The sequence below is a fragment of the Telmatherina bonti genome (genome assembly GCF_933228915.1).
Source record: "Telmatherina bonti genome assembly, chromosome: 7".
In the NCBI taxonomy this organism is placed as follows: Eukaryota; Metazoa; Chordata; class Actinopteri; order Atheriniformes; family Telmatherinidae; genus Telmatherina; species Telmatherina bonti.
Window position 1 is genome coordinate 15,293,818 of NC_136625.1, and position 24,190 is coordinate 15,318,007.

At 41.3% G+C, this 24,190-nt stretch overlaps 1 protein-coding gene across 1 annotated transcript in view; it reads left to right on the forward strand.

The window, feature by feature from the left end:
- Positions 1 to 1,893: 1,893 nt before the first annotated feature.
- The window catches only part of LOC306758431 (uncharacterized protein), a gene marked incomplete at both ends in the record, with an annotated part of 65,747 nt that continues 43,450 nt past the window's right edge, over positions 1,894 to 24,190 (forward strand). Inside the window, 11 exons of the mRNA XM_079243759.1 lie at positions 1,894 to 1,999; positions 2,223 to 2,326; positions 2,537 to 2,809; positions 3,148 to 3,241; positions 3,837 to 3,994; positions 4,092 to 4,124; positions 4,226 to 4,345; positions 4,496 to 4,546; positions 4,650 to 4,712; positions 4,877 to 4,939; positions 5,034 to 6,635. Of these exons, the coding sequence (XP_079099885.1) occupies positions 1,894 to 1,999; positions 2,223 to 2,326; positions 2,537 to 2,809; positions 3,148 to 3,241; positions 3,837 to 3,994; positions 4,092 to 4,124; positions 4,226 to 4,345; positions 4,496 to 4,546; positions 4,650 to 4,712; positions 4,877 to 4,939; positions 5,034 to 6,635 (2,667 nt within the window). The remainder of the gene's footprint in view (positions 2,000 to 2,222; positions 2,327 to 2,536; positions 2,810 to 3,147; positions 3,242 to 3,836; positions 3,995 to 4,091; positions 4,125 to 4,225; positions 4,346 to 4,495; positions 4,547 to 4,649; positions 4,713 to 4,876; positions 4,940 to 5,033; positions 6,636 to 24,190) is intronic.

The following is a 24,190-nucleotide window of genomic DNA, read 5'->3' on the forward strand; positions in this document are numbered from 1 at the left end:
AAAAAAAAAGCCTTCACTCTCCTGTTTTCCCTATATGGAAGAGAGACTTTTTGTGTTATTTATTTGTTTATTGACACAACAGGGCTGTCATTCATAAAACTAGCAGCATCCCCACAGTCATTATAAAAACAAAAACCACGATTCAGCGAATAACTCCTAAATGTAGTTGATATTCAATAGAAAATTCGTTTTGTAAAACTGGCTTTGTTCAATAAAGTTTATTGAAAAAAAAAAAAAAAAACGTTCGTCAGAGCTGCTGCTGCGCTGCAAACTGCAGGTGCACGTCGGCTCCTTTGATGTGTCCGGTCGGACATCTTGTTTTCTAGAAGCTTCCAGAAGCTTCTCCGGTCTTTCAGATCGAGCTTCTGACCTGACCGCACGTCTCGTTGAGAGCCTGTCTGAATATTGGTGGATTATTGTCACTTCATCCAGAGATTTTCGAGCTTTTCAACCGGGAGAACTTCTTATAAAGCCTTCGTGTCTTCGACTGGTAAGTTTATCATTTTTATTTTGATCAATTAGATGTTTTTCCACCGTGTTGGCTTACTTAGCTTAGCTTAGCTTCGCTTAGCTTAAGTGGACCTTAGCTTCGTGTAGCCTGTAACCTGTTTATCCCTCTGCATTGAAATTATAGTTAGATGTTTTTGGGGTTTTTTTTTTGTTTGTATTGTTTTGGTTTTTTTTAACGTGAGCTCAAAAAAATATGTCTTAACAGCGAACAGTGTTTTTATTAACTAAATGCCTCTCTTACATGGATATCTAAGCTAAGCTAATTTAGCTTAGGAGATGATTAGAAGTTTTACTGCACATGAATGGAGATATTTGTGCTCCTAGCTCTAAATTTGCTGAGCATTTTATTTAGTTTTTCTGTGAAAATGGCTTTATTTTACTGAAGATTTAGTGAGACGATGCTATAAAGTTGGGATGTTTTTAGATTAAGTTCTGAAGAATCTGAAAATAAATTTAAAAGTTAACAATTTAATTGATATATTAATTGATATATAAGAATAATAATTAATATACTAAGAAATTGTATTACAGAAAAAAGCTAAATAAGACTAAAAATGATCTAAAAAAAAAAAAACATTTGAGGAATATTAAATCAACTTAGAAAGAGTGGGACAAAGAAAATGACATATCCAGATATTTTGCTGGTAACAGTAGTGTTAAATATGACATGAAAGAGGCAGTCATGAGTATTAGGCTGATTCTGGATTACCAGTCGCTTTACACTCTGTTTTGGTAACTGATATTACTGTAGTTACAGTACTGTGTGGAGGTGTGGGGTAACAATTACAAAACCACACTTATCAAATGTCCAGAAATGATGGGACAGGTTTCATTATAAGCTTATGCTTCTACCCACTCCTTTTGAACATTTTTTCATGTTTTATTTCTGTTTTTGTTTTGTTTTTAGATTTATCATCATGTTCAAATCAACTTTTAAACCTAAATTTTCTAGTAAAATATTTTTGCCTGATAGTAGTTACACTTAAATCTATGAGGGTGGAACACACAAGTTAATGGTTGGATTACTGCATGTTATCCAACACATGACATAGAGGCAATAAAAATTTATTATGAATGTGTCACTCTTCCATAATTGTGTGTGATTTACCTTCTGTTTAGTCTTGTGGAGTTTTATTTGGTAGAAGCAGAAATATGTTGTCTTCATTGCAATTGATGATGGCTTGCAAATGTTTGTGTTATACCAGTATCATTCTGTTGTTTTCTTTATGCTTATTTTTCTGTATTTTGTCTAACCTATTTTCTCTTTTTATACAGCTTTTGTGTAAGACTGTTTGTGTGAGCGCCTGTCTCTCTGTTGGGGGTGTTTGTGTGTGCGCGAGTGAGTGTGTGTTGTGGTTTCTTTTTTTTTTTTTTTTTGCAGAGATGCCGAGAAAGAAGAACTTCCGGAGATGCCAGGCAGCCATGAGGAGGGCAGCCAACAGACTGACGATCGAGGCCTCTCCTCAGCCTCCCGAGGTCCACTGTGCGCGTATGTATCTCTTATTCGCACCTTATCTGCCTGTATTCATATTTCATATATTTTTATACTTTATATTCATATATTTTTTATCTTTGTATATTTTAATAGTTTTTACTGTATGGCTACCCCTGCACAACAATTGCCTGCCTAATAAAGTTCTTATCCAAGCATTTTATGTACTTTTAGTTAGTTGTTATTCTGTTATTGATCTATTTTCTCTGTATGTCTGTAGCGCACGGAACTGGGCACCGACATCAGGTGGAGAAGTGGGAGACGTCGGTGTTCACCGGGCGGCAGCACAAACTGGTCCTCCCGCAGGAGTCCCACGGCAAGAAGGTAATGTTGTGTTTGAAATAGACTAACATAATAGTTACCCAAGTGAACAGTACATGTTGAAATAAATACAAAAATCTTCTCATTCAGGTGGTCTTAGCCATTGGTGACTCCCATCTTCGAAGCCTTGCAGGTATTTACATCACTATTTTGTATGTTCAATAAAGTATTCATTTGTGCTGTATTGATGTGTTTTATAAAAATGTTTTACAGATAAAAACAATTACAGTAGAAACCTTCTTTGATTTTATTTTAGATGGCATCGTGCAGGTCGACGGGGAGCGTCTGGCGTGGGGGTTCATGTCAACGCCCGGAGCTGGTGCCCGAGAGTTGAGGACAGAGGTGATTAACGCAGTAGTCCCTCTGACACCCGACTTGGTGTGCGTTTTAGCTCCGAGCAATGACTTGACTTCCAAGCACACCATCGGTCACGTGGCTGCAGACTTTGAGAGGTACCTGGCCGCCGTCTGCAGTCGCTGGCCTAAGGTAAGCACACCCTGAAATTACAGTCTTTGTGGCAGGCATGATTAGCTTCTCCCTTGTATTTTACATGTAAAAGCTGTTTTCTCTGAATACAGCTCAAACACTTATGTAAAATGCATATTTTTGTTTTTAATGTTTTGATACTGCATATGTAAGAGCAGTCTTTGAGAAGTCTGTTTTCCTAAATGACTAAAAGTGTTTTTGCAGTATGTTTAAACTCAGTAGTGTGAACAGAATTTCATCCGATAAAAGTTGACAGAAAAATGTGTAAATTGATAGCCTTCTGACTGTTCAAGAAAAGATCAGAAAACGAGAGATGTTGATGAGTTGTTTCTCTACAGGTGTGTGTGCTGGACTTTCCCCCGAGGCTGACTGTCGAGGAATCCCTGCAAGAGCTCTACCGTCAGGAGTTTCACCGCGTGGCAACCCGCATGGGTACGTTAAAATATGTACTTGTGCTGTTGCATGTTTATCAAAGAAGACATCAGACATGTGTCGTGATTGTATTTTCCTTCAGCATCGTGGTATATAGATGTATGTAATTGTGTTGTTTTGCAAGCATAAAGAGCTGTGCTATGTGTTTTTCTTTGAAAGCTGTGAAGTACTACCACCTCGTGGATTACTTCCCCCGACGTTGCCTCAGCATGTGGAGTCATGATGGTGTAAGTAAATCTTTTGTCTTGATGAAGTTTGATGCACTCATGCTCAAGTCAGTGGCTGGGATGGAATCCAGGACCTTCTGATCCAGAGATGAAAAACTGTTTGAATAGAGCTGTGTGTATTTAGTGAGAGATGTTGTGGAGAAACTTAACATTTCATTCATGTCGTCGTACTAGGTGCACCTGAGTGATGACGTCGGGATGGTGCGCTTTGCAGAGTTGCTGTTCGACGTCGCTTACCTGGTTTGCCCTTTTTCATTTAAAACACTTTTTACCTTACAAACATTCAGCTGGATGTGATTTTGGCTGCTGACCAAGTATGTAAAAAGCTATATTGTTTATAATTATTATGTCTTCATTTTTTATTGAAGCAACTGGAGACCGTGCCACCAGCCCCCCCGGTGTGTCGTCCGTCACCACCTCCTCGCTTCACTCCCCGTGTGGTTGTGAAGGGAGAGGTGCGTGTCCGTCGGAGTCCAGGCCCCGAGGAGTGGATTGCTGTTCGTCCGGGCGGCAAGGTAATAATATGGCAGGAAATGTCACAGCTCTAAGGTTTTTATTGTTGTCACTGTTCCACAGACAAAAATTATCCGTGTTTATATTTTTAATTTTTTTTTTTTTTTCAGTCCTCTGGAAAATGCAGTGCAGTTCAGCGGGAGGTCAGTGTGATAATTGTACAGAAAGACGTTTGAAGAAATGTTTGCTCCAATTGGAAAAGCAGTAAAAGTCACTGCTTATGTTTCTGTTTTTGTATTTCTAGCTTGCTGGCATCCCCCTGAATCCTGTGCTGTTCAGCAGTGAGATGTTGGAGGAGATGGAGAAGGTTTCACCATCAAATCTGACATCTCCTGCTGTCTTCGCTGGTGTTTCACCACCAAAGGTAAAGTGCATAAAGACAAACATGTTTATGGGTTGTCATAAAATGTTTTGTTCTGAAAGAGTCATTGATTAACGATAGACTTCTATAATGCTGAATGTGTTCAGTGTCCATATCAAATTCACGGTGTGCAAATCTTTGTGTTTTGGACAGAGGCGGCGCGTGAAACACCAGTCCAAGAGGACTCGCCCGGACAAGCGAAGGGTAAGGAGATTTGGCAATGAAAATTTTTGTATTGAATCTTTTTCCTGTGACGATGTAGTAAAATAAAGTTGTTGTTTTTTTGTTGTTTTTTTTTAATCCCCAGACCGAGACGACATCCAGCCGAGGGATGTCGTCTGACTCCAAGGCTACTGTGGAGTCGAAGAAGGTAAGAAATGTTAATTTGTGTTTAAAGGTCTTTTTAAATTATAAATATGTGTATATGTTCATATTTCTGTATTGTATGGGGGGGAAAAAATTTCTCATGTATTTTATTTATTTCTATTTTGGGTATATGTAAAGTAAAATACACTTGTTTTGGTTTCTCTTTAGACCGACACTTCATCCAGCCGGGGGTCGTCGTCGGAGTCCGAGACCACTGTGGAGGTGAAGACGGTAAGGAATATTATTCTTAAAGACTAGCATCAAATATTTTATGATTACACATGACAGTGTTTTGAGCCCATTGCTTGTTGATTTCCTTGCTTAGGTTGAGACATCACAGAGCCAGGGTGTGTTGTCTTCTACTGATGAAGATGAGGAAGCTACTGTGGAGGTAAGTGAGGTGAGTATGGCTAATGCTGATGTTGTTCGGGGTTCATTTCACCAGGGGCACGGTCAGTTTAGGAATCCAGGAGTTCAGTGCATGGCGATAGCTTTGGTCAGTTTAGCCAGACATATGGTGTCTAGTGTGATGAATTGGAGGACACAAGATTTAGATTTAGCTCTGTGGTTAGGAGATGACCTCTATAGTGATCTAAAGGACCGTGGTATAATCCCTTCAGGAGAAAACTTTTTGATGGTCCCAGAGTTGCCGAGACAGAGGGTTTTGTACTGGCAGAACTTTAAGTTTGAGTTCCCCGATACTCTGAGTGGGGATGTCACTGTGACTGAGGGAGAGTTTATTGAGTGTGGAGCATATGTGACTTTAGAAAATGGGCTGGAAAGGATGCTATCTCAGTACCAGACATGTCTTTTGACCTTGTGTTCAAATACATGTGCTGTCATATCTGCTGGTGGTAGGTATGCCGTGGTAGACTCTCATTCCCGTAGTGCTACTGGCCTGTTGGACGTCAATGGTACCAGTGTAGTTTTGTACTTTGGTTCCATTAGGGAAGTGTTTAATCACTTCAGTCGTTTGGCAGTGATGTTAGGTGGTCGTAGCAAGCCTTTTGAGATCAATGGTGTTGATGTTAGCAGGGAGTGTGTTGACGATGTGCCGAGTAGCATATTTGGTTGTGATTCTGATGATGACAAGCGAGGTGTAAAACGTCAGGTGTCAGCAGATTGGGATGAAACAGACCTTTCCAGCCCATCTGAACATGTGGCAAAGAAACGTCATCATGTTTCAGATGAAGAGTTTGCTGTTGAGGAACAGGTTTTCTTAAGTCAGCTAGTTAGTTCAGATGTGGAGCTAGTCAGTGAAGAACATGAACAGCTTATGTTTAACCCTCTCTGTGAAAGTACTTGCCAAAGCTTGTGTACCAAATTAAAAATAGAGTATGAAAGTGTAAATAGTGCTGCGTCTAGTCGTGTCGGCGTGTTAGGCGTTCCGTGCCAAAATAGAGACATAGTTGCTGACGGTAGCTGCTACTTTAGGGCCGTTTCTCAGGCAGTGAGTGGCACACAAAAGCATCACATCAAAATTAGGAGAGCGGTTATTAAACATTTAATAAAAAATGACTACCAATATAGAACTAGTCTAAGAGAAGGTTATTCCTCTGTGGCAGAGTACATAGACAAATCAAAAATGAAATACGTTAGCACCTGGGCCACAGAATTAGAAATCCAAGCGACAGCAGATTTATTGGGCATTAATGTATTTACATTTTATGGTGGTCGTTGGTTAAAGTATGGATGCAGTAGCAGTGTGTCAGAAAAATCCATTTATTTGGAAAACTGCCTGGGTAATCATTATGAGACTGTAGTTTGTGTTAAAGAACCTGAACTAGAAAGTTGTTATGAGTACTGTAAAGTAGATTGTTCAGAAGCGTATCGTACTAGATTGTCAGGCAAAGGTTTAAGTAGAGAGGCTTCACCTGAAAGTGACACATCCAGTTACAAAAAGAACTATATGTCAAAATATCGAAACGTAATGAGAAAAACTCAAATTAAGGATATAAATAAAATAAAATATGCAGTTGATGCGCGTCACCGGGAAAACGTGAAGGACCAAAAGAAAAGAAAATATGCTCAGGATGCGCATCATCGGCAAAACGTGAAGGAAAAAAGCAAAATAAAATATGCAAAGGATGCGCGTCACCGACAAATCGTGAAGGACCAGAGCAAAATAAAATATGCAAAGGATGCGCGTCACCGACAAATCGTGAAGGACCAGAGCAAAATAAAATATGCAAAGGATGCGCGTCACAGAGAAATGGTTAAAAGAGTAGTGAAATTAAAGAGGCAAGAAATAAAAGACAAAGATAAAACACAGAATATTGAGTTCTTCACAGAGAGGTTTTTAAACAAAGTTGAAGATGGTCCAGAGTATGTCTGTTGTGTCTGTTTCAGGCTGTTGTTTCCCCATCAGGTGTTGAGTTGTAGGAAGGCTGCCTATAACAAGACTAAGATAATAGCTTCTTTAGCAGATAGGTGTATTAGAACTGACTATTTACATGAATGTAGTGAGGATTGTGTTCAGCCCTGTCAGATACTGACTTCAAGTAGAGGACATCTTTGGATTTGTTACACTTGTCGCCATAAAATTTCAAATGGCAAAATGCCTGCTGAAAGTGTAACAAATAATTTGGCAGTAGATCCAGTTCCCCCAGAATTAGCTTGTTTAAATAGGTTAGAACAACATTTGATTGCTTTAAATATTCCGTTCATGAAAATGCTCGCGTTGCCCAAAGGCGGCCAAAATGGAGTTCATGGACCAGTAACCTGCGTTCCATCAAACGTAGTTCAGACATCTAACATGTTGCCCCGCTCAAATATGGAGGGCTCTTTATTGGCAGTAAAATTAAAACGCAAGTTAACTTATAAAGGCCATTATGAGTATGAGTTTGTAGATACGATGCACATTCGGCAAGCTTTACGGGTTTTAAAGCAATCAAATAAGTTTTATAAAGACATAGATTTTAATGAGGAATGGGTGAATGAGTTGTGTAGCTTAGACCATCTTGAGGATGAAGAAAAGGAAAAGAAGGAAGTAGTTGAGAGTGCTGCAGATGATGCTGACAATGAGGACATGCTGCATGATCGGCAGCAACATTGCATGTTTTCAGACACGTGTCTGATGCCTGTAGATATTGGTCAGGAAGTTTTAGATCAGTATTTTGACAGTATAGTTAATGTTGCACCAGCTGAGGGCAATAACCCAGTTAAGTTGTTGTCGGATCATGAAAATGAAGCAAAGTGTTTCCCGGTGTTGTTTCCTAGTGGTCGTAATATGTATCATGAAAGGCGTGCTTATGATGTGACATTGTCGCGTTACTTTAACAACAGAATTCTACATGCTGATAGAAGGTTTGCGCAGAATATTGAGTATATTTTCTTTGCTCAGTACATGTCTGAGGTAGAGCAAGTTGTTTCTAAGGTTAGCATAGCATTAAGAAAAGGAAAAGGAGGTGAGGTGAATGTAGAAAATGAGGAGTCCCTGAAGCAGTTGTTAGAGGTGGATGATGGTTTCCGGTTTCTTAAGCCTATTAGAGGGACTCCAGCCTTTTGGCAGGGAGTACAGAAAGACCTGATGGCCTGTGTTCGGCAACTTGGGATTCCAACGTGGTTTTGTTCATTCTCTTCCGCGGATCTGAGATGGCAAAACCTTCTTAAAACGATTTTAAAACAGGAAGGTCGAACACAAACATTAGAAGACTTGGAGTGGACTGATAGATGTGATCTGTTGCGACGTAATCCTGTCACTGCCGCCAGAATGTTTGATTTCCGCTGGCATTGTTTTCTGAAGGAGGTCCTTATGTCTCCTTCAAATCCAATAGGAAAAATTATTGATTACTTTTACCGGGTAGAGTTTCAATGCCGCGGGAGTCCTCATGTGCACTGTCTTTTCTGGATAGAAAATGCACCTAAAATAGATACAAACACAGATGAAGAAGTGGTAGCTTTTATTGATAAGTATGTAACATGTGAGCTACCAGCACAGGATGAGACATTATTGGAGAAGGTCACATCTGTGCAGCAACATTCAAAGAGACATTCAAAAAGTTGTAAAAAAGGTGGCACTGAATGTCGCTTTAATTTCCCCAGACCAGTGTCAGGTAGGACATTTGTTGTTAATGTTAATTTGAATCCAAATGAGTGTGATAAATGCAAGAAACGAAAAGAAAAGAAAATAAGTGATTCAGATTCTGATTCGGATAAAAAATATGAAGTAAAAAGGTGCACATGTGGTAATGAGTACTATTATAACCTGCTTAAGGTAGATAAGGATTTGGCATTAAAAACTCTGGAGGCAGTGAAAAAAGCGGTAAAAGAGGAGACTTTTAATAGTCTAGATGAGTTGTTCCAGCATCTAAATATTAATCAGCAAATATTTGAGATTTGTTACAAGCGACTGAATATGTGCAAAACCAAAATTATTTATAAAAGAGACATTAAAGAGGCATGGATAAATCCATATAACAAGTCTCTTTTAAAATGCTGGAATGCAAATTTAGATATTCAATATGTAACCGATGCGTACGCCGTTATAGTTTACATTATTTCATACATCAGTAAATCAGAAAAAGAGGTAGGACTGTTACTTAGTAAAGCGCATAAAGAAGCGACAAAAGATGGAAACGTGAATGCTCAACATGCACTGAAAACAATTGGCAGCGTTTATCTCAACAGTCGTGACGTGTCTGCTCAAGAGGCAGTTTATAGATTAACGGGAATGCATTTAAAGGAGAATTCACGTAAAGTAGAGTTTATACCAACAGGGGACAAAATAGTTAAAATGAGTAAACCGATTAGTTTAATCCAAGAAAGTGGACTATCTGGAGACGACGTGTGGATGGTTAGTGTCGTAGATCGCTATAAAAGTAGGCCTAATAATAGCACTTTTAATGATATGTGCATTGCGACGTTCGTGTCTGAATATCGTGTTATGAGAGGAAATGAAAAGTCAAAGGATGCGATACAGTTGCAAAGGGGGTTAGGGTTTATTCTAAAACGAACACGAACAAAACCCGCTGTAGTTCGTTATGCGCGCTTTTCAAAAACAAAAAACCCCGAATTATATTACAAAAGTCAGTTACAGTTGTTTCTTCCATACCGCGTAGACGACGATCTAAAAGCTGCTGACTGTGCGACGTTCGAACAGTTTTATGAAAATGGTTCCGTGATCTTTAGTGATGGATCAGAACACACAGTTAAATCTGTCGTCGATGAGAATAGGAACAAATTCGAGGTAGAAGATTCAGACGAATTAGAAGAGTTACAGAATAAACTTGAAAATGAGGAAGGCCCAGTAGATGCTTGGGCAAATCTCTGCCCTGAACAGGAAGTAGAGCGTTTAGAATGTAAAGAAGAAGTTAAAGCAAAAGAACAGGCACCAGAGGAAGATGTAGAAGTAGGTCAGGAGCCCATCGACAACATTCCAGATTTAGCTCTTAGGAACGATCAGGCGTGTCAGTTAGAAAAAACTAATAACCTAATGAGTAGAAGTGAGGGCCTAGAATTAATTAGATCTCTGAATGAGAAGCAGCTCTCGGTCTTTTATAAAATCCGCAACTGGTGTTTAGACAAAGTAAATGGTAGAAACCCAGAACCCCTCCACGTGTTTATATCTGGAGGAGCTGGAGTCGGAAAGAGCTACCTAGTTAGAGCGATTCAGTATGAGGCTATGAGGTTATTGTCACCAACTTGTCAGAAGCCAGATAATATTTGTGTTTTATTAACGGCTCCTACAGGAATAGCTGCTTATCATTTAAATGCAGCGACTATCCACAGTACATTTGGCATTGGCAAAGACGTCAGCCTTCCTTACACACCTTTGAGTGAGGAAAAGCTGAACTCTTTGCGTGTTAAATATGCTGATTTGCAGATAGTCATAATTGACGAAATCTCCATGGTCAATCATAATCTATTGGCTTATATCCATGGCAGATTGAGACAAATCAAACAAACTGGTGACTATAACCCTTTCGGTAACGTCAGCATTATCGCGGTCGGAGATTTTTATCAGTTGCCCCCGGTAAAGGGAAAAGCGTTGTATGTGCAGGATGTAAATATGACGTTGTGGTCTAGTTTATTTCAGCTCGTCGAGTTAACAACAGTCGTTCGGCAACAAGATGAAGAGTTTGCGCAATTATTAAATAGGATGCGAACGCATAAAAAAGGCACACAGATGTTAGCACGCGATATAAACATCTTGAAAAAGTGTGAAACAGGTGAAGAGAGCACAGCCTTACACATTTTTGCTACAAATTCCCAGGTTGATGAATATAATGAGAAACAGTTAACAAGCATATGTCCTGACTACATAATTATAACTGCTCAGGACTTTGGTTACAATAAAAAAACTGGTAAATTAGAATTAAAGTCAGATCATCATGTTAGGGCCAAGAAAACTAGTTTACCAAGGGAGTTGTATTTGGGTAAAAATGCTCGAGTCATGTTGTCTCAGAACATTGATGTAAATGATGGTTTAGTAAATGGTGTATGTGGCACAGTGATTCACATTGAACAGCCTGTTAAAAATGAGTTTCCTCTCAGAGTTTATGTTAAATTTGATGATGAGAAGATAGGCATCAAGACGAAGAAACAAACCACTTATCCATCAGCAGAGTTAGTAGGTTCAGTACCAATTGAACCTCAGGAAGAGAGAGCCAATAAAAAAGGCATGAGACGACAGTTTCCATTAAAGTTAGCCTGGGCCTGTACTGTACACAAAGTACAGGGCCTAACAGTAGATAGTGCTGTCGTCTCTTTAGCTAAGATCTTTGCACCAGGACAGGCTTATGTGGCATTAAGTAGAGTTAGAAGCTTGTCTGGTTTGATTATTCAGAAGTTTAAAGAAAAAGTTGTTTATTGTAATGACAGCATTAAAGAGGCCATCAATAATATGCCACCATTTATATCTGAAAGCCACACAGTAGAAAAGGATGGTTTTAGAGTATTTCTAATGAATGTTCAGAGTTTAAATCGCCATGTTTCAGATTTGGCCCACTGTACACAGCATTTGCAGCCTAACTGTATTGCTGTGACAGAGACATGGATACCTGCTGATGTTAGCTTAGATTCTGTAGAAATCACTGGATATAGGTTTAGTAATGCTCCACGTAGTTTAGCCTACACAAACATTAATCCAGTGTTAACTTCACTTAAAAGTCAACAGCGTGGTGGCGTTGGTATGTACTGTGACAGTAATGTAGAATTTGAAAGTGTCACAGTAGCAGGTTTAAATGTAGAGTGTTTAGCTGTAAAATGTGCCACATACAACATTTTAATAGCAGTCATTTACAGGCCACCATCATATCCTGTTTCTCTCTTTTTCAGACATTTTGAAGCATTGCTAAATGTATTAGAGTCACATAGTGGAACAATAGTTGTTTTTGGTGATTTCAATGAGGACATTTTGAAGTCCTCAACAATTTGTCAGAAAATGAAAGACAGAGGATATGAACAACATGTTTCGTCAGCCACAACAGAGAAAGGCACCTTAATTGACCATGTTTATGTTAAAAATAGTAATTATAGAGTAGAAGCGGTAGTGGTGCCTACATATTTTAGTGATCATGAGGGCATCATATGTTCCTTTAAGTAAGGCAGCCCACATGCTTTTAACTTAAGAAATGTTTTCTCCACTGTCAATATATTTAACATGTAGTTGCTGTGCTGCTCTTCACCTGAGTTCCCTGTTTGAAATCATTTGCGCGTAATAAGTTAATTTAGTCCTCTCTTGGTATCCATTATATTGTGTACAACTGTTAGTCCATGTTCCAAGGTATTCTGTGCTCCCTGTCTAGGAAGTAGTGAAAGTGTTAAAATAGTTAGATTTGTTGGTGGTTGAATAGAAAATAAATGGTTTTTAATTTGTTAGTGTTAGTGTAGTGTAGCGATCCAAGTTGCAAAGTTGTCGATACAGGCTTTGTTGCGCTGTGTGGTTAGGTTGTTGGATGTTGTTTAGGATCATGCCTCTCTTTCTATTGGTTTTATTAAATTGGATCATTTTAGTTGTATGTAACTGTTGTGTTTAAGTGTAATTACAGAGATAATTAAGTGAACAGGTAACTGCAGCCAAGGTAGGTACACAAGTAAATGTAAGTATTCATTATCCTATACAGTTACTTTTTCACACAATTAGACTCGTGACACACTTCAGTAAGTCTTGGTTTAAAAAAAATATTCTTGAGTGTTTTTATATCTGGTTTATATTAGTAGTTTATCTTTAGCTAACAGAAGCCAATGATGAACAAAGTTACACTGAGCTCTGTTGGTGGTCCTGATCCTCATTAGGCCTGTGAAGAGCATGAAAAAAGCTGTAACCTGAGGCTTCATATTTAATAGTTGCACTGTGTATTTACGGTTATTACAGAGGCACAGTCGCTGTATCCTTGTTAGACCTTGACCAGTCTGTAGCATTAGTATCGCTTGTGTTATAGTAATCCAAAACTGTATTTTATAGTGTTACTATATTGAGTAGAGAAGTGATGTCTAGAATAAAACATTGCCTGATGCAATTATGTATCTTTCATGTGATTGATGCTTGCAATATGCATGTGTGTGTATGCGTGCGGGGCATATGTACATTTACATATGCACACACTCATACATTTTTTTTGTCATTTCCCTAGGAGACTTTGGCTTGTAGCAGTTGGCAAGAAGGTGTTCACCAAGATGAATTGGAAGACAGTCTTTTGTATTATTTTCCCTAATTTTTCCCTTTCTTATTTTTTTAACCCATTACATATCCTGTGTATAGTGGTAAAAATAAACTGTAGAATTGTAGCAACAGTGGAGTTTAGATAATAGTCTATACATAGCATTTTTTAATGAACTTGAGTTCTAATTTGTTGCCATATGAATAAATTCCTTTTTAAGTTATACAGCATGTCTTTGGAGTTTTTGTCGGTCATGGTACAAAAAAATAATGCAAATGAGAAAAAAATATTGTATAGATATGATGTATCTGTTGTAATTGGTGAACTGGTTTACTATAAACACATGAATGTTATGGTCAAAACGGATTATAATAAACCAATTTTTTGCTATTTATTTTCTAACAAAAGTCTGAAGTAAATATTTAGTCATTGAAAATATTTGTCATTGGTTAGGGCACACACAGTTTTCTGAGCATTTGCACTCAATTGTAAAAACTTGAAATACACAGCATTTTATCAGAGTCATGGTGAGTGTGAAGTGTGCAGAAATAAAGGTAGGTGCAGGAGCACTGTGAACCCCAAGGAAGAATGTACAGCTGACAAAGGAGGTCATGTTATTTATTGCTGCAAAGCATTTTCCATGAATTTATGTAAAATTATTTTGTATTCACAAAATGCATGTTTTATGCTAAAAGACTTTATAAAACAAAATGGAAGAAATTCAGAAGACATCAAAAATACAACATGGTGATATACTTGCTAACATGATCTGCTTAGTAATAATGGTTGTGTTATTGTAGCCAGCTAACCTTTTTGATTACATACTGGCATTTTGGTTAGCACTATGGCCCCCCGCCGACCATATCGTGCCTATTTAGGCAGAGTATAATGTGGTTGGAAGCAAAAAGGAAAATAAATGCTGCCAATTTTAGTGTATATATGGGTGAATTTTACTTTATGAGAGAGGACTGTTTTTCTGTGGGTTGCCATTCCTATTGGAAAGATTGGAATAACTTTTGATCCCCATCGTGTGACAAAGCTCCCTGCTGTCATCTGCAGGAATCCCAATCAGTCAGTCAATCAATTTTCTTTAAACACAATATGCATTCAGTAAACAAATGGACACAAAATCCAAGATGGCAGACAATCTGTTGCCATGGTAATGGACTTTATGGACTACTTTTGCTGTTCTTGTGTTATACGTGTGGCAAATTTCATTTTCCCCCATCAAAGTGGAGATTTGGGGACCCACATGACCCCCCCTATAAGCAGCCCCCACAGTGCATAGTGTAATGTGTCATGGGCCTAACAAATATAAATGCTGTAAATATTGGTGCAGATCACATGTATTTCTGCAGAGATGTGAGTAAACTGTTTTGCATGGAGAGAAGGCTTTGTTTCATTGGTTGCCATGGTAACACCGTTTCTCCTATTAGAAAGATTAGAACAACTTTTGATCTTGTCACTAAGCTTACTTCCAAATTTGGAGTCAGTCGCATAAATTCCCACAAAATTGTTTAGGTACAGTGTGCAATAAGTGGGGGAAAAAAAAAAAGCTTTAAAACGGCAGGATGGCGGACACCCTGTTGCCATTCCAACAGGTGCGTAATGGACTTTTATACTCCATGTGAGTTATTATCTGTGCGGAATTTGAATTTCCTACGTAAAAGTAGACACGAGTCGCATGAAGCTCCTCAGACTACTTCGTTCAAATACAATGCGCTTCAAGTGATAAAAAGTGCATAAATGGTAAGATGGCGGACAACCCGTTGTACTGGTAACAGGTGCTTAATTGAGTTTTTTTTTTGCTTGTCTTGGGTTAATACATGTGTGCCAAATTTCATAGCCCTCTGTCAAAGTAGTTGTTCCGGACCCTCGGGGACCCCCCCCCCCCCCCCTCCACAATGCATGTTCCAATGTGTTAAGGACCTACCAAATATGAAAGTTTACATTTTTGGTGCAGATCGCATGCATTTTTGCAGAGATATAAGCAAACCGTCTTTCATGGCGAGAACACATTTTTCCATGGGTTGCCACAGTGACACGTTCTGTCCTGTTGGAAAGATTTCACTAACTTTTGTTCCCCATCTTGTAACGAAGCTCCTTGCTGAGCATGGAGTCAATCGCATGAATTCCCTCAGACTAGTTTGTTCAAATATGATGCACTTAAAGTGATCAAAAGGGCACAAACGCCAAGATGGCGGACACACCGTTGCCATGGTAACAGGTTCTTAATTGACTTTTTTTGCTCGTCTTGGTTACTTATACATGTGTACCAAATTTCATAGCCCTAGGTCAAAGTAGACGATAGGGGCCCCTAGGGGCCCCCCACAAAATGCACTCCCCCCACAATACATATTACAATGCGTGAAGGACCTACCAAATATGAATTATTTTAATTTTGGTTCCGATCGGATGTATTTCTGCAGAGATATAAGCAAACCGTGTTTCATGGCGAGAACGCAGTTTTACATGGGTTGCCACGTTAACACGCTTTCTCCTATCAGAAAGATTTGAATAACTTTTGGTCCCCATCTTGTCACGAAGCTCCATGGCGAATGTGGAGCCAATAGCCTGAATCCCCTCAGACTAGTTCGTTCAAATACGATGCGCTTAAAGTGATAAAAAGGGCATAAACGCCAAGATGGCGGACACCCTGTATCCGTGGTAACAGGTTCTTAATAGAGTTTTTTGCTCGTCTTGGTTACTTATACATGTGTGCCGAATTTCGTAGCCATAGCTCAAAGTAGACGATCGGGCCCCTAGGGGCCCCCCCAAAAAGTGCCCCCCCCCCACAATACATTCTATAATGTGTTAAGGACCTCACAAATATGAATAGTTAAAGTTTTGGTGCACATCGCATGAATTTGTGCAAAGATATAAGCAAACCGTGTTTCATGGCGAGAAGGTTTTTTTTCCAAGATGGCGGACACTCCGTTGCCATGGTAACAGGTGCTTAATATAGTTTTTTGCTTGTGTAGGGTTGATACACATGTGTGCCGAATTTCGTAGCCCTAGCTCAAAGTAGATGATCGGGCCCCTAGGGGCCCCCCCAAAATGTGCACCCCCCCACAATACACATTACAATGCTTTAAGGACCTACCAAATATGAATTATTGGAATTCTGGTTCCAATCGGATGCACTTCTGCAGAGATATAAGCAAACCGTGTTTCATGGCGAGATCGCTTTTTTCCATGGGTTGCCACGGTAACATGCTTTCTCCTATCGGAAAGATTTGAATAACTTTTGGTCCCCATCTTGTCACGAAGCTCCATGGCGAACGTGGAGCCAATAGCATGAATCCCCTCAGACTAGTTCGTTCAAATGCGATGCGCCCAAATTGATAAAAAGAGCATAAACGCCAAGATGGCGGCCACCCCGTTGCCATGGTAACAGGTTCTCAATAGAGTTTTTTGCTCGTCTTGGTTACTTATACATGTGTGCCGAATTTCGTAGCCCTAGGTCAAAGTAGACTAACGGGCCCCTAGGGGCCCCCCCCAAAATGTGCCCCCCCCACAATACATATTACAATGCGTGAAGGACCTACCAAACATGAATTATTTTAATTTTGGTTGCGATCGGATGTATTTCTGCGAAGATATGAGTGAACCGTGCTTCATGGCGAGATCGCTTTTTTCCATGGGTTGCCACGGTAACACGCTTTCACCTATCAAAAAGATTTGAATAACTTTTGGTCCCCATCTCGTCACGAAGCTCCATGGCGAATGTGGAGCCAATAGCATGAATCGCCTCAGACTAGTTCGTTCAAATGCGATGCGCCCAAATTGACAAAAACGGGCCAAAAAATGGCCGCAAACGCCAAGATGGCGGAAAGCCCGTTGCCATGACAACAGGCGTTTCAATGACTTTTTTACTTGTCTTGATGTGATAGACATGTGTACCGAATTTCGTCGTCCTACGTCAAACTAAAATTTTTTTTCCCCATTCTAGAGTCCATTTTTGGCGTTTCTAGGGGGCGCTGTCGAGGCATTTTTTCATTGGCGTGCATACAAACGCCAAATTATCGAAATTTTCACCGGACGTGAGGTGTGTGCCAAGTTTCGCAACTTTTCACGGGGTCTAAGGGGGTCAAAATTGAGTGAGTTGTGCTTAGGAGAATAATAATAAACATTTGGAAAACAATAGGGCCTTGCCATACTTCGTATGGCTCGGACCCTAATTAAAGCCGCAAGCGGCATCCATCGGGTCCTCGCCTCATGCCGAACCCTCCACCCGAGTCCTGGTTCTCCTAATGCTAAATGTGACGGACCCGCACAGCCAGTTCCTTTTAATAGAGAAATACAATTCACATATTGAGAAAAGAATGTGTGTAAACGCCAAGATGGCGGACAGCCCGTTACCATGGCAACATGTGTTTCATTGACTTTTTAGCTTGTCTTGGGATGATACACATGTGTGCCGAATTTCGTAGCCCGAGATGAAAGTAGACGATCGGGCCCCTTGGGGCCCCCCCAAAAAGTGTCTCCCCCACAATACATTCTATAATGTGTTAAGGACCTACCAAATATGAATAGTTACCGTTTTGGTGCACATCGTATGAATTTGTGCAAAGATATAGGCAAACCGTGTTTGATGGCGAGAAGGTTTTTTTGCAAGATGGCGGACACCCTGTTGCCATGGTAACGGCTGCACAATGAAGTTTTTTGCTTGTCTTGGGTTGATACACATGTGTGCCGAATTTCGTAGCCCTAGGTCAAAGTAGACGATCGGGCCCCTAGGGGCCCCCCCTAAAATGTGCCCCCCCCCACAATACATATTACAATGCGTTAAGGACCTGCCAAATATGAATTATTGGAATTTAGGTTCCGATCGGATGCATTTTGGCAGAGATATAAGCAAACCGTGTTTCATGGCGAGAACTCTGTTTTCCATGGGTTGCCACGGTAACATGCTTTCTCCTATCATAAAGATTTGAATAACTTTTTGTCCCCATCTTGTCACGAAGCTCCATGGGGAATGTGGAGCCAATAGTATGAATCCCCTCAGACTAGTTCGTTCAAATACGATGCGCTTAAAGTGATAAAAAGGGCATAAACGCCAAGATGGCGGACACCCCGTTGCCATGGTAACAGGTTCTCAATAGAGTTTTTTGCTCGTCTTGGTTACTTATACATGTGTACCTAATTTCGTAGCCCTAGGTCAAAGTAGACTATCGGGCCCCTAGGGGCCCCCCCAAAATGCGCCCCCCCCACAATACATATTGCAATGCATGAAGGACCTACCAAATATAAATTATTTTAATTTTGGTTCCGATCGGATGTATTTCTGCGAAGATATGAGTGAACCGTGTTTCATGGCGAGATCGCTTTTTTCCATGGGTTGCCACGGTAACACGCTTTCGCCTATCAAAAAGATTTGAATAACTTTTGGTCCCCATCTTGTCACGAAGCTCCATGGCGAACGTGGAGCCAATAGCATGAATCCCCTCAGACTAGTTCGTTCAAATGCGATGCGCCCAAATTGACAAAAACGGGCCAAAAAATGGCCGCAAACGCCAAGATGGCGGAAAGCCCGTTGCCATGACAACAGGCGTTTCAATGACTTTTTTACTTGTCTTCATGTGATAGACATGTGTACCGAATTTCGTCGTCCTACGTCAAACTAAAATTTTTTTTCCCCATTCTAGAGGCCATTTTTGGCGTTTCTAGGGGGCGCAGTCGAGGCATTTTTACATTGGCGTGCACGCAGACCCCAGAATATCGCTATTTTCGCCGGGACTGAGGTGTGTGCCAAGTTTCGCAACTTTTCACGGGGTCTAAGGGGGTCAAAATTGAGTGAGTTGTGCTCAGAACGAGGAGAATAATAATTAAAGCCGCAAGCGGCATCCATCGGGTCCTCGCCTCATGCCGAACCCTCCACCCGAGTCCTGGTTCTCCTAATGCTACATGTGAAGGACCCGCACAGCCAGTTCATTTTAATAGAGAAATACAATTCACATATTGAGAAAAGAATGTGTAAACGCCAAGATGGCGGACAGCCCGTTACCATGGCAACATGTGTTTCATTGACTTTTTAGCTTGTCTTGGGATGATACACATGTGTGCCGAATTTCGTAGCCCGAGATGAAAGTAGACGATCGGGCCCCTAGGGGCCCCCCCAAAAAGTGTCCCCCCCACAATACATTCTATAATGTGTTAAGGACCTACCAAATATGAATAGTTACAGTTTTGGTGCACATCGTATGAATTTGTGCAAAGATATAAGCAAACCGTGTTTCATGGCGAGAAGGTTTTTTTTCCAAGATGGCGGATACCCCGTTGCCATGGTAACGGCTGCACAATGAAGTTTTTTGCTTGTCTTGGGTTGATACACATGTGTGCCGAATTTCGTAGCCCTAGCTCAAAGTAGACGATCGGGCCCCTAGGGGCCGCCCCCAAAATGTGCCCCCCCCACAATACATATTACAACGCGTTAAGGAGCTGCCAAATATGAATTATTGGAATTGTGGTTCCAATCGGATGCATTTTGGCAGAGATATAAGCAAACCGTGTTTCATGGCGAGAACGCGTTTTTCCATGGGTTGCCACGGTAACACGCTTTCTCCTATCAGAAAGATTTGAATAACTTTTTGTCCCCATCTTGTCACGAAGCTCCATGGGGAATGTGGAGCCAATAGCATGAATCCCCTCAGACTAGTTCGTTCAAATACGATGCGCTTAAAGTGATAAAAAGGGCATAAACGCCAAGATGGCGGCCACCCCGTTGCCATGGTAACAGGTTCTCAATAGAGTTTTTTGCTCGTCTTGGTTACTTATACATGTGTACCGAATTTCGTAGCCCTAGCTCAAAGTAGACGATCGGGCCCCTAGGGGCCCCCCCAAAATGCGCCCCCCCCACAATATATATTACAATGCGTGAAGGACCTACCAAATATGAATTATTTTAATTTTGGTTCCGATCGGATGTATTTCTGCGAAGATATGAGTGAACCGTGTTTCATGGCGAGATCGCTTTTTTCCATGGGTTGCCACGGTAACACGCTTTCACCTATCAAAAAGATTTGAATAACTTTTGGTCCCCATCTTGTCACGAAGCTCCATGGCGAATGTGGAGCCAATAGCATGAATCGCCTCAGACTAGTTCGTTCAAATGCGATGCGCCCAAATTGACAAAAACGGGCAAAAAAATGGCCGCAAACGCCAAGATGGCTGACATCCCGTTGCCATGACGCCAGGTCTACGATTGACTTTTTTGGTCGTCTTGAGGTGGTAGACATGTGTACCGAATTTCGTTGTCCTACGTGAAAGTAGACTTTTGACACCCCATTTTATTTTCCATCTTTGGCGTTTCTAGGGGGCGCCGTCGAGGCATTTTTACATTGGCGTGCACATGGACCCCAGAATATCGCTATTTTCGCCGGGACTGAGGTGTGTGCCAAGTTTCGCAACTTTTCACCAGGTCTAAGGGGGTCAAAATTGAGTGAGTTGTGCTGAGGAAAAAAATAATAATAATAATAATTAAAGCCGCAAGCGGCATCCATCGGGTCCTCGCCTCATGCCGAACCCTCCACCCGAACTCACCACAAAGCTTCCGGGTAGATGTGAAGTAAAAGGCATGAATCCAAAACTAGTTTGTTAAAAAATAATGCACATTCAGTAATAAATAGGCATAAACGCCAAGATGGCGGACACCATGTTGCCATGGTAACAGGTGGTCAATGCACTTTTTTTACTCGCCTTGGGTTGTTACACATGTGTGCCGAATTTCGTAGCCTAAGATGAAAGTAGACAATCGGGCCCCTGAGGGCCCCCCCAAAAAGTGCCCCCCCCACAATACATTCTATAATGTGTTAAGGACCTACCAAATATGAATAGTTAAAATTTTGGTGCACATCGCATGAATTTGTGCAAAGATATAAGCAAACCGTGTTTCATGGCGAGAAGGCTTTTTTCCAAGATGGCGGACACTCCAGTGCCATGGTAACAGGCTCTTAATTGAGTTTTATGCTTGTCTCTGGTTGATACACATGTGTGCCGAATTTCGTAGCCCTAGCTCAAAGTAGACTATCGGGCCCCTAAGGGCCCCCCCAAAATGTGCCCCCCCCCACAATACATATTACAACACGTTAAGGACCTACCAAATATGAATTATTGGAATTTTGGTTCCGATCGGATGTATTTCTGCAGAAATATAAGCAAACCGTGTTTCATGGCGAGAACGCTGTTTTCCATGGGTTGCCACGGTAACACGCTTTCTCCTATCAGAAAGATTTGAATAACTTTTGGTCCCCATCTTGTCACGAAGCTCCATGGCGAATGTGGAGCCAATAGCCTGAATCCCCTCAGACTAGTTCGTTGAAATACGATGCGCTTAAAGTGATAAAAAGGGCATAAACGCCAAGATGGCGGACACCCCGTTGCCATGGTAACAGGTTCTCAATAGAGTTTTTTGCTCGTCTTGGTTACTTATACATGTGTACCGAATTTCGTAGCCATAGGTCAAAGTAGACTATCGGGCCCCTCGGGGCCCCCCCCCAAAATGCGCCCCCCCCACAATACATATTACAATGCGTGAAGGACCTACCAAACATGAATTATCAGAATTTTGGTTTCGATCGGATGCATTTCTGCGAAGATATGAGTGAACCGTGTTTCATGGCGAGAACGCTTTTTTCCATGGGTTGCCACGGTAACACGGTTTCTCCTATCAAAAAGATTTGAATAAATTTTTGTCCCCATCTTGTCACGAAGCTCCATGGCGAATGTGGAGCCAATAGCATGAATCCCCTCAGACTAGTTCGTTCAAATACGATGCGCCCAAATTGACAAAAACGGGGCCAAAAAATGGCCGCAAACGCCAAGATGGCGGACAGCCCGTTGCCATGGTAACGGCTGCACAATGAAGTTTTTTGCTTGTCTTGGGTTGATACACATGTGTGCCGAATTTCGCAGCCCTAGCTCAAAGTAGACGATCGGGCCCCTAGGGGCCCCCCCCAAAATGTGCCCCCCCCACAATACATATTACAATGCGTTAAGGACCTGCCAAATATGAATTATTGGAATTTTGGTTCCGATCGGATGCATTTCTGCAGAGATATAAGCAAACCGTGATTCATGGCGAGAACGCTTTTTTCCATGGGTTGCCACGGTAACACGCTTTCTCCGATCAGAAAGAATTGAATAACTTTTGGTCCCCATCTTGTCACGAAGCTCCATGGTGAATGTGGAGCCAATAGCATGAATCCCCTCAGACTAGTTCGTTCAAATACGATGCGCTTAAAGTGATAAAAAGGGCATAAACGCCAAGATGGCGGAAACCCCGTTGCCATGGTAACAGGTTCTCAATAGAGTTTTTTGCTCGTCTTGGTTACTTATACATGTGTACCGAATTTCGTAGCCCTAGCTCAAAGTAGACTATCGGGCCCCTAGGGGCCCCCCCAAAATGCGCCCCCCCCACAATACATATTACAATGCGTGAAGGACCTACCAAATATGAATTATTTTAATTTTGGTTCCGATCGGATGTATTTCTGCGAAGATATGAGTGAACCGTGTTTCATGGCGAGATCGCTTTTTTCCATGGGTTGCCACGGTAACACGCTTTCTCCTATCAAAAAGATTTGAATAACTTTTGGTCCCCATCTTGTCACGAAGCTCCATGGCGAATGTGGAGCCAATAGCATGAATCGCCTCAGACTAGTTCGTTCAAATGCGATGCGCCCAAATTGACAAAAACGGGCAAAAAAATGGCCGCAAACGCCAAGATGGCGGAAAGCCCGTTGCCATGACAACAGGCGTTTCAATGACTTTTTTACTTGTCTTCATGTGATAGACATGTGTACCGAATTTCGTCGCCCTACGTCAAACTAAAAAATTTTTTCCCCATTCTAGAGGCCATTTTTGGCGTTTCTAGGGGGCGCCGTCGAGGCATTTTTACATTGGCGTGCACGCGGACCCCAGAATATCGCTATTTTCGCCGGGACTGAGGTGTGTGCCAAGTTTCGCAACTTTTCACGGGGTCTAAGGGGGTCAAAATTGAGTGAGTTGTGCTGAGAAGAATAATAATAATAATTAAAGCCGCAAGCGGCATCCATCGGGTCCTCGCCTCATGCCGAACCCTCCACTGGAACTCACCACAAAGCTTCCGGGTAGATGTGAAGTAAAAGGCATGAATCCAAAACTAGTTTGTTAAAAAATAATGCACATTCAGTAATAAATAGGCATAAACGCCAAGATGGCGGACACCATGTTGCCATGGTAACAGGTGGTCAATGCACTTTTTTACTCGCCTTGGGTTGTTACACATGTGTGCCGAATTTCGTAGCCTAAGATGAAAGTAGACAATCGGGCCCCTGAGGGCCCCCCCAAAAAGTGCCCCCCCCACAATACATTCTATAATGTGTTAAGGACCTACCAAATATGAATAGTTAAAATTTTGGTGCACATCGCATGAATTTGTGCAAAGATATAAGCAAACCGTGTTTCATGGCGAGAAGGCTTTTTTCCAAGATGGCGGACACTCCAGTGCCATGGTAACAGGCTCTTAATTGAGTTTTATGCTTGTCTCGGGTTGATACACATGTGTGCCGAATTTCGTAGCCCTAGCTCAAAGTAGACGATCGGGCCCCTAGGGGCCCCCCCAAAATGTGCCCCCCCCACAATACATATTACAACACGTTAAGGACCTACCAAATATGAATTATTGGAATTTTGGTTCCGATCGGATGTATTTCTGCAGAAATATAAGCAAACCGTGTTTCATGGCGAGAACGCTGTTTTCCATGGGTTGCCACGGTAACACGCTTTCTCCTATCAGAAAGATTTGAATAACTTTTGGTCCCCATCTTGTCACGAAGCTCCATGGCGAATGTGGAGCCAATAGCCTGAATCCCCTCAGACTAGTTCGTTCAAATACGAT